Genomic DNA, 16,532 nt, shown 5'->3' on the forward strand with positions numbered 1-16,532 from the left:
TTCCCCCGGAGGAGCTGGAGGAAGTGTCTGGAGAGAGGGAGGTCTGGGCATCTTTGCTTAGACTGCTGCCCCCGCGACCCGGCCCCGGATAAGCGGAAGAAAATGGATGGATGGATGGATGGAAAATGAAAATAAAGGTAAATAAAACTTTGGAGAAAGGGAATGAGTTTGTCTACGATGAGCAGCAACCAGAAAACAAAGATCTGTGTGTATTTGTGCAGTATGTAAAAATCAAGTGGATAAGAAGTTTGTTCTTTATTTCTTGCCAGTGATGTGTGAATCACATGTTGTTCAGTAAAAAGAATATTTCCCTTTTAGAAAAGTTCAAAGATGAATTTCTGCTTTTTGGGAGAAGTTGAGACTTGCTGCTACTGACAAAGCTAAGCTAAGCTCTTCAACACATCTTTAAACCGCACGGAGAGAAATGAAAACAGTACCCGTGTCAGTGGGTAAGAAGTCAAACTGCTAATCATCCTAGAAGCAACAAACATCTCCGAAACATGAGGGCAGGCACTGAGGTGAATGATGAAGTGTCATGTGATCACCGACTCACCTTGACAGGTTTGTGTCCAGACAGTGTGTTCCTGGGTTGGCAGTAGGGTTTGGCTGCCAGCAGGGGGACAGTCCTGGAGGGCAGAGATAAAGAGGAGGGGGGTGTATGCCCTAGCTCTGTGGCATGAAGATGCAGTTGTACAATCTGAGGAGAGTACTGAGTTTGAGGCTGTGCATCTCCTGTCATCTGCTGTTTCTGATCTGCAGCTGGAGACTCTGTTGGTTTGGATTGAGGTTGGTTAAGTTCTAATGACTGAGGTGGTATATTTTCTGAGTTTGTCACTTTGGAGAGGGAACTGTTATGCATTGGGGAGCTGGTGGTGACAGAAACTGATGCTGTATCAGTCTCCACGTCTTCAGGTTTTGTGTGCCTCTGAACTGCTGTAACAGCTGGTTCTGGTTCTGGTTTGCGTAGAGGTTCTGATGTTTCAGATTCATTAACAGGTGATGAGGGTTTGTGCTCCCTGTCCACATGACTCAGGTCTGATGTAGGTTTTGAGGTGGATCTAGGCAGTTTTAGGCTGTCCAGTGTTGCATCGCTGATGGTGAAACGGAGAGCATAACGCTGTAAAACCATGGCTGCCTCTTCTGGAGTCGCTGCATTCCTGTAGGCTTCACACAACTCCGCTTCCCTGCGCTCTCTAGAATAGACAAGTCAGCAGAGACACAAAATATTTGGTGTTTAGGTAGTGTTTTGGATACAGTATGTCTAAAGGATCAAGGCTAAATTTGGCCTATTTAAATAGGTCTGTTACATCTTAACTGCCACGTGCAACACTATTAAGAGCCTCAGTGTCATCCTTACTTCTCCTCCACAATCTCTTTGTAGGTCTTAATGCTTTTCCTCTTGTTGCCGTCACCCCCCTTCTCCTTCATCCTTTTCTCTATCCTCTTCCTCTCTTCCTCTTTCCTGATCAGCTCCTGTGACGCACTGCGACGGCGATTCTTCCAGCGAGCCAAGTCCTGTCACATGTTCACAGTGTCAAACACAGGCAGCATTAAGTCAGGATATTGCTGTAATTTTATTTAATATTTTCCTGCTGTTATTTAAATGCTATGCTACATGCTGTCTAATTCAGTTTTAATGTCAGAAGTCTATTACATCTTGCCAGTGGTCCTCATCTTCCCGAAAGTTGTTGTACTGTTCATGCATGCGCTCATATCGTGACTGGCTGAGTGGCGTTAAGTGCCCCGGCTCTTCCTCGTTAAGCATGTCACCCATACTCACACTCCTAGAAATGAAAAACACAGGATCATCTTGCAAAGATTATGTAATAACTTGACCTAAAATATCCAGTGCCCATTCTGACTGTGGAAAACAGCAAATAAAATTACATTTAATTTCATTCATTTCATTTCATTGTTTACTTTGCTCATTTTAGTGTAAACTTCCAACACAACATTTAAAAAACATACACTGTAATCACTATACATGAATCAATATATGTTCAACAATCAAAAAGAAATAAGATAAAGATGATTTGCCACTAATAACAACCTACTACAAGATATAAACACAGCAAGACATACACAACAAATCCAGTCAACTATACATGACATACATGATATTATATTATATATATATAGGTACACAATATTATCATTTTTCCTGTATATAGTTGACTTTTATTGTGTATGTGTTGCTCCACACCTTGACACTGTAAGAGAAACAAGTTACTCCTTTCATAAACTTATCCCAAAGCAACTAAACAAGCAACTGAGCAAACAAAGAAACGTAATAACAGTTGATTAGTTGAGTAGTCTGTATTAAATAAACAAGCAAAAAATATATATATAACAGAACTGAGTGCATTTTTTAAAGAACTGTACTTAAGTTTTGAGTTACTTTATGTACTTGTAACCTCAGCCAAGGAGGTTATGTTTTTACCAGTGTTTCGTTGGTTTGGTTGGCTGTTTGTTCTCAACATAACTCAACTGGAGCAGTAGGGTATGGCCAATGGAATAATCAGTTTCATTTTAGAGGTGATCCGGATCATCATCTGGATCCAGGAATCCTTTAAAAGATTCTTCACCATTGTGAGGTAGGGCCAATTTCATTATTTTTGCTTCTAACTCCATACTTAATGCCTTCTTGGGACAAAAATCACAAGATAACATCCACCCAAGATCTACCACACACCAAAGCCTGATCTGGATCCAAGTAATATTCCGGATGTGGTGATCCAAAATGTTCAAATTTATAAGGCTCATAGAAATCTCACTACTGTGACACAAGAAATAATGCTAGAGACTTGGAACTAAGAATCAGGGTCTGCCTTGGTGGAGGTCTGAGCTCTCTGAGTTCTCTCTAGTTTTATGTATGAATGTTTATGCTACTTCTACTCCACTACAATTCAGAGGCAAATATTGTACTTGATCTATTATTGATCCTCTGGTGGAAATTCACAAGCTACCCATCAATATAAAGAAATTACAATCAGTGCCACCTTTACCAGCTGCAACACTAAAGCAATGAACAGATTAATGCATCAATATTTGTAATCCAGTACTTGTATTTAATTTTTTTAAATTTTGAACGCAGGACTTGTAAGAGAGTATTTTTTTAAAACTATTTTTGTCACTTTTACATAAGTGAAAAACCCGAGTACCTCTTCCACCACTGACTGATTAAAAATACAAATTAAAAGCAAACTAGGACCATTCAAAGTTGGATGCCAATAATGAGCTCAGTGCATGTAATGTTAATATGTTGTGTTAATACATCTTTGGTCTGTACTATTGAAATCTAATGTGCACAGTATTTATATATTGTTATCATGCAGAAGCTGATCCAGGTTCACGCCAAAAGACTTACTCTGTGTCCTCAGACATAAAAGCAACTCGCCGGCTCATCCTAAAACAATAGAATACAATAGAATAAAATGAATGAGAGGAGGTAAGGCAAAGGGGAGCATGGTGTTATGCAGGAGTACACTAGTCATAACTCAAGGCCAGGCATCGATTTAAAACTTGCTATCATTGCAGTAAGAAACACTAGTAGAGAGTATATGTTTGGTCATGTTCACTTCCATTCACAGATCTAGTAAATAAATTAAACTGTATGAACAAATCAGAAAATGGAAGTGAAGACACATTCAAAAATAGTTCAGTGGGCATCTCACATCATGGGAGGGAGCTCATCATCTGTCAGCCAGAAGGGTTTCTTTACTGGTTGCTCATTCACATCCCTCTTTCTCTCTTCCATGCTTTCTTCAATGTTTTGCTTCACACTCTGCCTTCCCAGCTTGGCCTCCAATTTACAGATGTGAGCACCAGCGAGACTGGGTGGAGGTGTGAGTGATGGAGAAGAGAGGGGTTCAATCACATCTGTGACAGAGGTGTAAGGGAACATCATGTTTCCCTTTTGTTTTCCATCCTCCTCCTCCTGCCTCTCTGTCAGTCCTGCACTCTTGGGGCCGGTTGGGGGTTGGGAAGGTGGGGCATGAGGTTTCACTGCCATGGTAATGATGCTGCTAAAATCCAGTGATAAGGCCAAGATTACCATGAAAGTGTTTAAATGGTAAATCAACAGCTGTATCACAGTATCACAGATGCACTTTTGACGACACCCAAGTAGTTGTTGTGAAAGCTGGAATATCTTGGTTCAGTCAAAGGCAAAACAAAACCTGCTGGAGAGGCCAGAAATGGCTTAAGGAGTTAGATCACCCAAATCACAAAAGAATGTTTTGTATGGCTACATACAATCAGAGGTAGACTAAAACATGCTTTCCAGTTTATTTGACAGGTTTCCTGGAAAGAACTGTGTAATTTGGTATTAATTGGTAGGAACCATATGAAAAATATAGACAGTGTTCAACTGGTGCACTATTAGGTCAGAGACACACCAGGCCAACATCAGCTGTCTGCCACTATCGGGCTGCTGGTGAGCATTTGTCAGTGCTCGTCTTCCTGGTGTGTCCCCTGTTGGCGGCTTTTCGGCCAATTTGACATGTAATTTCTGTCATTTGGGTGAACTAACCCAAAGAACTTGAAACACTAGAGAGTAGTGCATCCACAGTTTTCCTCCCTATGTGATTCAGCAGTGATTTACAATTTAAATACAAAAATAACAGCTGAACGCTCCAGCTGACACCAAAGTGATGCCACACAATGCCAAAGTTAGACCTCAACAAACAAAAGAAAAGACCAGATTAGTCCAATCCAAGCACAAACTACGCCAAGCCATGTGAAAAACAGAGTTGCATGAATTCGACCATAACAGCAAATCAAAGTCGACCAGTCGTTTGATATACAGATAATACAAATAAAACCACAGCTACAGGCACTCAGGAAATGCTTGCATAGCACCAAAACAACAAGTCAGGATCAACTCTAAATCATCTAAAGGGACATACTAATGTTAGCACTGCTGAACATATAACCTGAAAACATGATTAAACCTTTGCCAGTATAATATTCTTTACATGTAGTTACAGTAGCTACGGTGGTGGCTGGCACAATCTTGTCACCATTCAGACAATAAATACCTTTCACTAGCCATCTTCTCTGTGAGTTTGGGTCTGCTGTGTAGCTGTTTCATTGCAGACACTGGGCTGATGTTATATTTTACTGTACCAGGTACAGGCAGGAACTGGTTGAAGGACTGATTTGTTCTGGCTGCAAGCGGCTTGTGGAACGCTCCAGTCCTGCGAGCCATCATATCATCCTTGTCCAGGTCAGGGACAGGCTCACTTTGTTCATACTCCTCCTCCTCATCATCATTTTCATGTTCGCTATGAAATGTTGACTGGATCACCGTTGTGTCAGGCTGCGGTTGCTGTGTTTCCATTGGAAGTCTGGGTTGCTGTGGCTCCACTCTATGACAGAAACTCATATAACTAAATTAACTGAACATCAAAATGGAGATCTCTTTGCAAACCACACCAAGCTTGTTAGTGCCCTTTGCACACTGCATACAGTCTAACACAAAACTCTGCACACCTGGCATTTGATTTCTTGCTCCTGTCTACCTCCATCTCCCTTCTGTTCTGCGGAGCAGCATCAGTAGTGTCATCCATTTGTGTGCGGCACTTGGAGCTGGGCAGAGGCAGGAAACGGTTGTAAGTCACAGCAGTGGTGTTTTGTTTATGAAAAACACCTGTCCTCCTTGCCATCATGTCATCTTTCTGAAGATCTGGGATCCTCTCCTCCTCGTCCTCCTCCTCCTCTGTTGTTCTCTGTTCATACTGAGCTAGACGAGCATCCAGCTCAGCGAGCGTCATAGCAGCCTCAGGGCTCCGGGGTGTCAGGTGAGCACTGGGAGTGGCAGTTTGATTGAGGTCAGCTCTATCTTCCTGGCTGTGAGAGCACCACATATAGCTCTAACTGAAACAACAAAGTTTGCTAATCTATACCCAAACTTGCAACTATAGTCATAAAACCCAGGCATGAACATGCAGACAAGCAGGCCAAGAATGTTCACTAGGAGCAGAGAATACATTTATATTTTCAGAGAGATCAAAACAATCAAGCATAAAGCCATTCAAGAGAGAATCTCAGCAAAATAATGCAAAGGCAATGCCAAAAGCCTTTGATGAGATTTTGAGCCACATCAGTGTCACTTGACTAGCTCCATGTTTTAAGTGGAGTGCTTTTCTTTTTTACATACAGAACACAAGTGATACTGTATGTGTAGTGAAATGCAATGTAGAATATTCCTAAGGGGGCGCTAGAAGACCAGTGTGAAAAAAAATAAATGTAAAGAACAAAAATTTAAGATAGAAATTGTTACTATATATAAAGATGTCAAATTTGCATACATGTGTCACAGCTTTAAGGTAAACCGCAATAAAATTTTGCTCGTGTGTTTGTGTTTATGTAGACGGTAACAATTGGTCTACAGGTTTTTATTATTGGATTATTTTTTAACCTCTCAATTATTGATATATTGGCGTCAAAAACCCATATTGGTTAGTCAGTCTAGCTGATCACAGCAAGGTACACACACATGTGCGTGTGTGTACCTTGTTTCTTATTAAAATACAAGCAAATCAAGTAGACTGCAGAGTGGCGCATCCAAACTAACTAATTTACTAATTCAAATAGACTTGACGTTTTCCTAAGTGACAGTAGCAACCAATTAAATCAATCAACAAGTAATGCAAAAGAAAAAGGACTCATTTATTCCTCAGTGCAGTCTATCCTACTGCAAGCGACTTTAGATTCCAGCCACTGTAGCCGAAGCTGTCTTCTATTTGGCCTCATCCATACCTGCGTTCCCACTCTGAAAGCTGGGAGCCCAGGCCAACGATAGGCATGGCTACAGTTGCCTTGGAAAGGAGTCGTCTTAGCAATTCTGTCTCCTCCCCTTCACTTGACGTGACTGTGTCTATTGGCTGCTCAATTTCAGTCACGCCCCCAAAGGTCACAACTTTGCTGTGACCTCGTCCAGCCTTTGCTGATCCGCTGAAAGGACTCCCATAAGTTTTCTCCAGACAAGCCTGACACACAGGGGCCAGACTAGCCTCACTGTAGATATAACAACCTCACAAATGAAGACACACACACAAACACACATACAAAAGATGAGGGAGGAAAAGAAATCATGAGCAACTAGAGACAAAGGATCAGGCTGTGAAGACAAAGGAAGGGTGGAAATGATGAATCAGACAGGAAGTGTGGATATGTAGAACAGGACAAAAGCCTGTTGTCACCTAGATCCCCTCAACACATGTACATTCACACATACAGACCCAGCTTTTTATCTACTATAGGTATCCACATTCCCCCACTGGCTGCTGCTACTCTGGGAACACAAAAAACTCTTTATCCCATCGAATGACATCAGCACAGAAAAACAAAGCTGAAGCAGTGCTCACAGCCAATAGTCGCCTCTTTTCTTTTATGGTCTCTCACACAGTCTCACACACACTAGCCAATTCCTTACTCTGTTTCAATGCCTGCCAAAGAAGACTGAGAACTGAAGTGCACAACAATGAGGAGAGCAGAGACAAAGAGAGAAGGGAATGTCTAGGGAAATGTAAAGCTGCTTACAACAGGATACGAAAGATAAAAAATGATAGAATATTGACAGACGGATGATGGAAGTACTAGAGGTGACTGAAATTATTTTACATCCTTAAATCTAGCTCAAGTAAACTGTATTTACTACTATATCAATGTATCTGTTAGATCATTTCTGTGATCACTCATTCATTATTCACAATGGACAAAAGCCTGTCACAATTTCCAAGAGTCAAAGGAGACCAGCATGCTTAAGGTGCAGACGTGCATGATGTGAAGATTTGGCAGGTCTGCTTTTCAGCTCCTTTGTGAGCCTCTGTGATCTACTGCATGGTTACCCATAACACCTTTCTCAGCACAGATCTGTGGAGACATTTCACGATATTTAACCATATTCGAAGAAGCACAACTCCACGGTAAGTGATACTGTAGCGAACTCATAAAGCATATTTTTTTATAAATATTGACGTTCTGTCTTGCATCTGTATTCTTTCCTTTTACTGTTCAATCTTAAACCTTTGTTAAAAAAGGAACTGTTGTTACAAAAGTAGTAGAATTTTAAAAGTTGACAGAGATACAGTAGATAGGTTCTTTAGGCTTCGAGCAGTTTAGTGAGGCTTTGATTGGATGCATCCAGTATTAAATCCTGCTCATACTCAAGCTGCTGTTTGTTAGGGGTTTCAGAAACATCTAGTGTTCACTATTTATTCAAATAAAAGCTTTCTTGGTTATATCTCTGCAGATTTATGATGCTATTTTGCTTGCAATTGTTTACTAAAGACTGGACCTAAAATTAATCATTGCACATACCCTTATCACCTTTGATATGGAAAGTCACTAACAAACAACACACTTGACATACAGCAGCATTTAAGTGCTTTCTACTACATGTGTGCTGAATAAAAAGTGTGTGTTAGGCACCTGGGTTCAGTCATCTTGAGCCTCTCCCACTTCTGCACATCTGCCTGACTCATGGAGGCAGAAATAAAGCTCATGGGTCCATCCCTGTGAAGGATGGGCCTAGTCTGAGCCCGCCTGCGAGCCAGGTCATCCTTGTGTTTGTTAGGCATCACCTTAACCTTTCCCTCCTCTCCCTCTTTCTCCTCATCGTCCTCTTTCTGGTGGCAAGAGGCAGATTTTAAGAAGGGGTTGTCTCTGCGTGTAATGATGTCAGGGACTGCTTCCTTCTCACTGTCCAGTCACAGAGCCAGTACAGTGCCATCACACGACACACATTGCAAACCAAAATGGAGCACACACATCAAACCCCAAGTGATCACAACATCCAAAGAAAGAAAGAACAGGAAAATGGGAAAGACATTTTAAAAGTTAGAGGAAATGCAAGAACAACAGCGATAAACACAAACATACACATGGCTGACCTGATCTCTTTCTCTTGTAGTGTTTGCTGTGAGGCTCGTCTAATACCTTCCCAGCGTTCTCGATCTTTGTTGCTACATACAGGTGGAGGTACAAATTGATGCACTTTGGGAGCAACGGGGCCACGATGAGCTCGCCTGGATGCCAAGTCATCTCTACGAACATCTGGAACTTTCCGCACTTGTGCTTCTTCCTCTCCATCAGAGGAGGAATCCCAGGCAGACTTCTTAGAGCTCAAAAACTCATTATCATGACGAAGGATAATGTTTGGAGATTGTGCTCTCACTTCCTGTTCCTCCATTTTGGGAGGGCTGGGGTTGGACATAGCACAGCATAGCACGGTCATTTCAGAGATAATTAAAAATCCATCATGCCATGCTGTGAGCAGAGGTCGTGACGTGCAAAATTCGGACTTTAGCGTGTGCCCACAGAAATTATTAGAAGGTCTTGTAAGTTAGTCAAAGTCTGCAGTCAACCAACCCAAACACAGTCACTCAAACAGGTCGCAAACCCATCCATTGAAACGTCCACTGCACTGTTAACAACAGACATGATTTAAATCAACCTCTCCCATAACAGCGATAATGAGCAAACAGTCAATCAGGCTCTCCACAGAACAGTGATATACAAAAATCATCACCAAGTAGCCAGACTGCTGAAACCAAACATAATCTACAGTATAGCACCAGTGTGAATCAATCACATCAGGAAAAAAAACATAGTTACAATCACAACTTCTTGTTAGTCAGCACAACCAAAACTGTCCAACCACGACAGCAGCAGAACTCATGCCTGTCCTCCCTGACCTGCTGTAGCGAACGGCAGCAGGAAGAACTTTAATCCCTGCCTTCTCCAATTTCTGCAGCCTTCTCTGCTCCAGCACTTCCTGGGTTACCTTCTTCTCTTCCTGTTTTAATTTTTCACCATTGTTTTCAGGTGCCCAAGTGACAGTTTTTGGAGTTTTCTGGTGGGGTCCAATTGTTCTGCTCTGTTCCACAGTGGAGCAACTGGGGAATGGTGTATAAAGTCAGGGAAAGCTTAGGGATGATGAAAGTGTCCATGTGTGTGTTTTACCTTTTCTTACTGCTCAGATTTTGTTTTCCACTGCAACACTTTAGAATTTACTTTACAAACAAAATCCTGGCACATATTTATTTTAATAATGTGTTGGTCATTACCTTCGCTGCTCTCCCTCCTCTGCATGTGGTTTTCGGCGTGGAGTGGGGATGTAGCAGGTGGCATTGGTTCTGTTAGGAAGAAACTGGTTAAAAGGGATGGAGCTTCTTGATTCACTGCTGGCAGTCCGTCTGGCCAACATGTCATCCTTCCGTACATCCGGCTTCCTGCTGTGAGCATCAGCCTCCGAGTCACTGCCTCGCCCTGGGCGACAAAGACAGAAAAGGCAAAAAAACAGCAAACAGAGAAGAAGGTTACAAAATGACCTCTGTAAACATTATAGAGTCAAGGCATGTTGGCTCCACATCCAGGTTTGTTTCCCACCTGTCCAACTCTGTTTCTGTTTGGTGTTCATTTAAATGTTACTGCAATACCAGTATCAGTCAGTGAGAAACATGATCACTTCTTTTCTTGGCAACCTTTCGAAAACCTTTTTCTGTATAAACCTATGAAATATTCTGCAAATAGACATACAGAGCAGATCCAACTATAGTCAATAGTCAGTGCTTCTGCACATTAAATATTAAATAAAATAAGTATATGTTACATTAAAGTGGACAGTGTTAACTTTTATTTGAGCAGATTTATGTCAATATAGAGAGAACTGTGTAGGTGTTAAAGCCCTTTTAACAAGATTGTCACATTTAATATTGTGGAAAATCCTTTGCAGTCAATGACTGCCAGAAGTCTTTGACCCATAGACATCACCAGACATTTGGTATTTTCCCACATTATGCTCACTCAGACCTTCTCTGCAGTCGCCCTCCGCTCTTGTTTGGTGTGGGGTCTCTCTGCCTTCAGCAAGTAGTAGGCATGCTCAAATCAAATATGATAAAGTGCAAAGCTTGAAGAACAAAACTGTGTAACTTACTCTCTGGACTGTATATCACACTATATATCCTGGTGGGCAATAAATGTTACTTAGCAGGGCGGTGTACTTTCTTTGTGACTGCAGGGAATCTAACGAATGAATCTATTCCCAGCTCTGGAATAGTGTGCCTTTTGTCACCCTGCTGATCACATAATATACGGTCAACATAAAAGACACAAACAGGATGTCTGTGGACACCCCCCCACACACACACAGACAGGCAGGATGTTAACCTCAGTCTGTATTTCCAGTGTCCAAATCTCTACTGATTGTTACTTAGACCAACAGCTACTACATCTGGGGCACACACACACACGTTGTGTTTTCATTCCTTGTGGGCACTTTTAATTGACTTACATTCATTTCCTGTAGACTTATCGTAGCCTTAACCCTAACCACTACATGCCTAACACCTAACCCTGACCTCACCCTAACTTTACCAAGTTACCGCCCTATAATTCAGTGATTTCCTTGTGGGGACCAGAGGGCGGTACCCACAATGTGAGCGTGTTACCAGGTTTCAGTCCCCATAGTGTAAGTAATACAAAGGCACACACACCCACAGTCTGAGATGTTCAGCTGTTGTCCACAGCCAGCCTCACTAACTATGACATACCAAGGTTAAAACCCCGGCATGTTAGAGAATGGCAGTCAGACTATTTATGGATGAGTGGTTTTTGTATTTCTGATTTAAAGGAACAGAATAGGATCTGTACCACTCTCATGTTTGTACACTAAGTATGGAGCAAGAGCTCAGAGCCAATTGGCCTAGCTTAGCCCAAAGGCTGGAAGCAAGGGGAAACAGCCTGGCTCAGTCAAATGTTCAAAAACCTTTGCTATAGGGGAGACATTTCTCAGAACTAACCATCACTGTTGCCTCGATTGACTACATCAGGAGCTGGGCTGTGCTGTGAGCGGGAACCAAAGGAGTCCAGACTGAAAAACAAAAGAAAACACACAAAAAATATGTTATTTTCATGTACTAGCAACTAAAATCACACGATATTTATTTGAATGTCAGTTTTGTGCCAAAAGTTGTACTGAACTTTTCATAAGTGAGCTTAAATACCCCGGTTGTGTGCATCCATATTTTTGGGTATATGTATGCCTGAGTGTGCAGTGCTAGATGGCTCTCACCTGTCTAGGGAGTTGTCTCGAGTGTGTCGTGGTGGAGAGAGAGACTCGCTCCTTTCAGAATCCCAGCAGTCATAGCCACTGTCTCTAACACTGCGCTTCTGTGAACTGTCACCTCCTTCCTCACTCTCCTACAAACACAGGACACACATGAAGCTTTATAAATATCGATTTTAACTAATTATTATGCAAATGCATGCAGCAAGGCACACCAAAATCTAAACACATCATCTACTCCACATAGGGATGGGGCACCTGTGATGTAATTATGAAGTTTGTACTATATATTGTTCTTGAGTTATTGTTTCCTCCTAATTAAACAAATAATCTCATAAATTAGCAAATATTTTTACTCAACTCAACTCAACTCAACTTTATTTATATAGCGCTTTACCACAGCACAGCTGACCAAAGCACTTAACATATCATACAAATATAAAAACAACACATAAAAAGCTATAGACAGTAATATAAACACTAACACCACGGACAGAGTGTCATTCCTGTTATCTGGCTCTCCATTCGCAAATCCGAGTCTATTCTAAAACCTAAATCATTGACAACGGATCGCACATACTGCCCCAAAAAGCCTAGGTCTACCGGAGGAGGGTCGCCAGACATATTCCGGCCAAATACTATAACCTCCGTTTTTGCATCATTTAGCTTCAGGCAATTTAACGACATCCAGGCCTTAATATCTGCAAGACATGCTAAAAGCGGTTGGATTTTATACTAATATGTTTGCTTTGGTAGTGATACATACCTGGGATGAATTTGAATTTGTTAGTTTAGTGTTAAAGGTTGAGGGGGGTCACAGCAATTTCTGGAAAATCGGTGTTTTCTCATTAATAAGCAGTATTCCATATGGGTTATGGTTTTAATGTCATGTCTATTATCTATCATTCTTGTGTTGTACAAGAATGTGTCTACAAAGTAACAGAGTCACAGATGGCAGCATGATGACATAACATGTAATAACAGCATAAAGTAGCAAAGATGAATAAAAAATAACTAGAGAAGTGAGAAGAGAAATTATTGGGAGAGGAGACACAAAAGAGGTGAAGGAAGAGTAACTTATAGACAAATGCTCATTGTATCTTGTGTAAGAAATTTAAAGTGCAAAGAGGAACTAATTTGAATGAGCCTCAATTGATCCAAAAGACAAAACATGCAGAGCTATGGTGTAACAAAAACAAAAATGTGTCTCCTACACGAGTTTCTCCTGCACCCTAACAAAGACAGGAAGCTAAGGAATCCATCCCCCGCATCTCCTCTGTGCTACTCTGTCTTTCTGCCCGTCTCCTTCCTCCTCCTCACTTCTCTGCTCTCCGCACTCACCATCTTCATTTGAGCAAGCAGCCCTTCAAACTCCTTGAGGTTGAGAGTAGGGCCACTGTAGGAGGCACAGCCACCGGCAGCCTTCCCCAGCCAGAACACTGTGGTCAGCACCTGGGAGGCATAGATACAAGGGTTTGGTGTATTTTTTATCAGTGCAATGCACTAGCAGAAAAAGATAAAGGACAATAATAACTCACGTTTTTTAGTTTGCGGTTGTAGTCTGAGTCTCTAGTAAGAGAAAAGTGTGTTACCATCATGTGATACAACATTAAAATGCATATGTGCAAGGATAAAAAGCCACAAACACACACGCCTATTTACTTGAGGTTGGCTTGTATGGATGTGTCCTGCAAGTCTCCAGGGTCAAATAGCTGGGAGCCCTTCAGGCCCAACTCCTCACAGCCCCGCAGGAAGACTGACAGGTTGTCCTAAAGGACACAGCAGGGGACCACAGACAGTCAGAATATATCACTTTGACGAACAGGGTGGTTTACAGAACTCAATATCACACTGGAGAGTGTTTTCTTACCAGCCCAGCAATGGGGGTGGGCAGTCTGTTGATCTTCTTGACCAGTCCTGGTCTGATTGCACTCAGCAGCCTTCGTGGAGGAAGGGAGAAGCAGAAATGTATGTTGATGTATGTTTTTGCTGTTTTTGAGATATCAAAAACTGAAATATTAAGATGTCACCAAAGTCACAGGCTTACTCGCATAACAGGATGCCATTCTCCAGTGCACTGCGGAAGTCCTTGTCTCCAAAACTCTTTCCTGTTACAGCCTGTGGATGTAAAGGAAAGGGACCGGAACTAGAACTGCAACTAGGTATTAGTGATGAAAAGAACAAGCTACCATTATCAGACAAAGTGGGCTACCAACTCACAGCAATCTTAGTCCTCGTGTAATGTTATACAAAAATAATCACTGCCGCATGGTACACAGATTTTAATTTGGGAAAAAGAAAGTACTGGTATCCAACTGGTACTCAGCATCAACAGAGTTGAAGTACTAGCTAGTATTAGCTTGGAATAGCTGCAATGATAACCTCAATACTCAAACTTGGACTCAGTTTGCTGTCTATCCTGCACAGACGGAAGACTCAGGAAGCTAACACTGACATACTACCACATCACCAACCCACACACCCTGCTTTTTAGAGCAGTTATAGCCTGTAAAAGACAACAAAAATTAATTATGTGACAAGGTTCTCCAATTATTTATTTCTTTGGTGAATGCAATGCACTTCTGTAGCATTTAAGTTTATGCTTTTGAAGTACAATTTAGAGAGATCAATTAAGTACAAATTAAAAATCAGTTGTTGCATGTTTTTTAAGAATGTGGGGGAAACCGGAGAACCTGGAGAAAATCCACACCTCAGTAGACAGCTGCAACACTCAAAAGGATCCTTGCCGTCTGTCTTCACTGAGGTGACCCTAAGAAACCGAGACCTGCCCCACATCCAGGAGACCAGGAGGCTATGGAAGTTATAACTTCTGTGGGGGGCAACCTTCATGTGAGGCAACACGGGAACTCTTCATAAGGTTCTTGAAGGAAAAAAGAGACACCAATTCTTTTTCCTTCAATATGTCTTGCATTCACCTAAACCACACCAACTCGGTTTCGCCGTGTGAAGAGCTTGCTAAGCGGAGGCAACAAGTTCCGAATGGTGACATGCTGTTCTGGATGTGTCATGTGACTTTTGAAAGAGGAGGCGATGCATTTTGCCACTCTTCCTGGCTCTACTTGCATGGAAGCCAGAAGTCTCCCTGAGGTGCTCCAGTTCTTACAGAGTTCATTGAAAATTACCTTGTGGAGGTTTTTCCATTTTCTGCTGGTGTCAAAGTTGAAGTCTTCCACCTCTGTCCATGTTTTAACAAATCTGTTTTAAGTGATGACAACTTCTAGATGTTTTAATCTAGTGTCTTTTGCTTTTTTGTAGGTCTGTGAGACCACTATACAAAGTGTGGTATTTTTCTTGTACGTGTGTGTTTTTGGTTAGATTAGATTTATTGTTATTAAATGAGTGTGGTATTTTTCTTGTATGTGTGTTTTCGGTTAGATTAGATTTATTGTTATTAAATACTTGTTATTGTCTTGTTGCACTTACTCTGCTAAGCTGGCTGAGAAATACAGACACTGAGCAAGAGAGACGTGATGGAGTCAGCAAAGACATGGAGACAAGGAGCTGATTAGCACCACCGCCAACTACACAGCTGTTGTGACCATTCACTGAGTCCCCATTTGGTCTTCACGTTCCCACTGTGCAGAGTTCACTCATGCATCATCAACACCTGCACGTGTGTGTGTTACAGGTGAGCGCTGACATCACCAGCAAGGACAAAGAGGACATTATGCAAAAAGTCCATTTCTAATATTTTTGAAACATAGCTGTAATGCTTAAAATCTGCCACATTTTAAGAAATTAAAACCATTACAAGCTGTAATACCTTGCAGTTATTTATTTGGTAATTACACATTAAGAGTCACATTCTCAGGCAACACGTTTAGAACAGAGTTGCAGTATTTGAGGAGACAGTCACATTATACAACAGTGTGGGTGAAAATCCCTGGGTATCTGATGGCTTGTGATTACCGCCCTGTTGCTCTGACACCAGTAATCATGAAGTGCTTTGAGAGGATTGTCCTAAAGCACCTCAAGGACATCATCCCTGTTGGTCAGCCATCAGTTCACCTACAGAGAGAACCGATCAACAGAGGATGCTGTCTCAATAGCATTACACACAGCCCTGTCCCACCTGGAGCATCCTAACACTTACAGTATGTCAGGATGCTATTTGTTGACTTCAGTTCGGCATTTAATACTGTAATCCCTGTAATACCTGACCTGGTATCTGAACACATCCTACCTGGTGAAGAAAACCCAGCAAAGGCTTTTCTTCCTCAGGAAGCTGAAACGTGCTGGTCTCTCCTCTTAGTTGCTCGCAAACTTCTACAGAGCGACAGTAGAGAACATCCTCTGTCTCAGTGCAACAGTGTGGTACGGGAGCTGCACGGCACAGGACAGAGAGGACTTGACCCGGGTGGTGAGAACAGCTCAGGGCATTGTAGGGAGGCCTCTTCTGGATCTGGACTCACTATACACTGACCGGATCCAGAGGAGG

General features: G+C 41.9%; 1 protein-coding gene across 8 annotated transcripts in view; it reads right to left on the minus strand.

Moving 5' to 3' along the window:
- Positions 1–16,532, minus strand: part of LOC109955507 (LIM and calponin homology domains-containing protein 1-like) — a 41,192-nt gene that overhangs the window by 16,886 nt on the left and 7,774 nt on the right. For 2 of the 8 annotated variants that reach the window (XM_020591729.1, XM_020591731.1), the window contains exons 2-16: positions 14,121–14,191; positions 13,944–14,013; positions 13,736–13,842; positions 13,612–13,642; positions 13,415–13,525; positions 12,080–12,207; positions 11,808–11,878; positions 10,074–10,275; positions 5,494–5,850; positions 5,040–5,369; positions 3,675–4,025; positions 3,368–3,406; positions 1,655–1,784; positions 1,358–1,515; positions 554–1,193 (exon numbers count right to left, since the gene is read on the minus strand). In XM_020591729.1, coding sequence (XP_020447385.1) covers positions 554–1,193; positions 1,358–1,515; positions 1,655–1,784; positions 3,368–3,406; positions 3,675–4,025; positions 5,040–5,369; positions 5,494–5,850; positions 10,074–10,275; positions 11,808–11,878; positions 12,080–12,207; positions 13,415–13,525; positions 13,612–13,642; positions 13,736–13,842; positions 13,944–14,013; positions 14,121–14,191 — 2,796 coding nt within the window. The other 6 variants (XM_020591730.1, XM_020591732.1, XM_020591733.1 and 3 more) reach the window with 6 other exon arrangements.

The sequence above is a fragment of the Monopterus albus genome, unplaced genomic scaffold (genome assembly GCF_001952655.1).
Source record: "Monopterus albus unplaced genomic scaffold, M_albus_1.0 scaffold15.1, whole genome shotgun sequence".
NCBI classification, from domain to species: domain Eukaryota; kingdom Metazoa; phylum Chordata; class Actinopteri; order Synbranchiformes; family Synbranchidae; genus Monopterus; species Monopterus albus.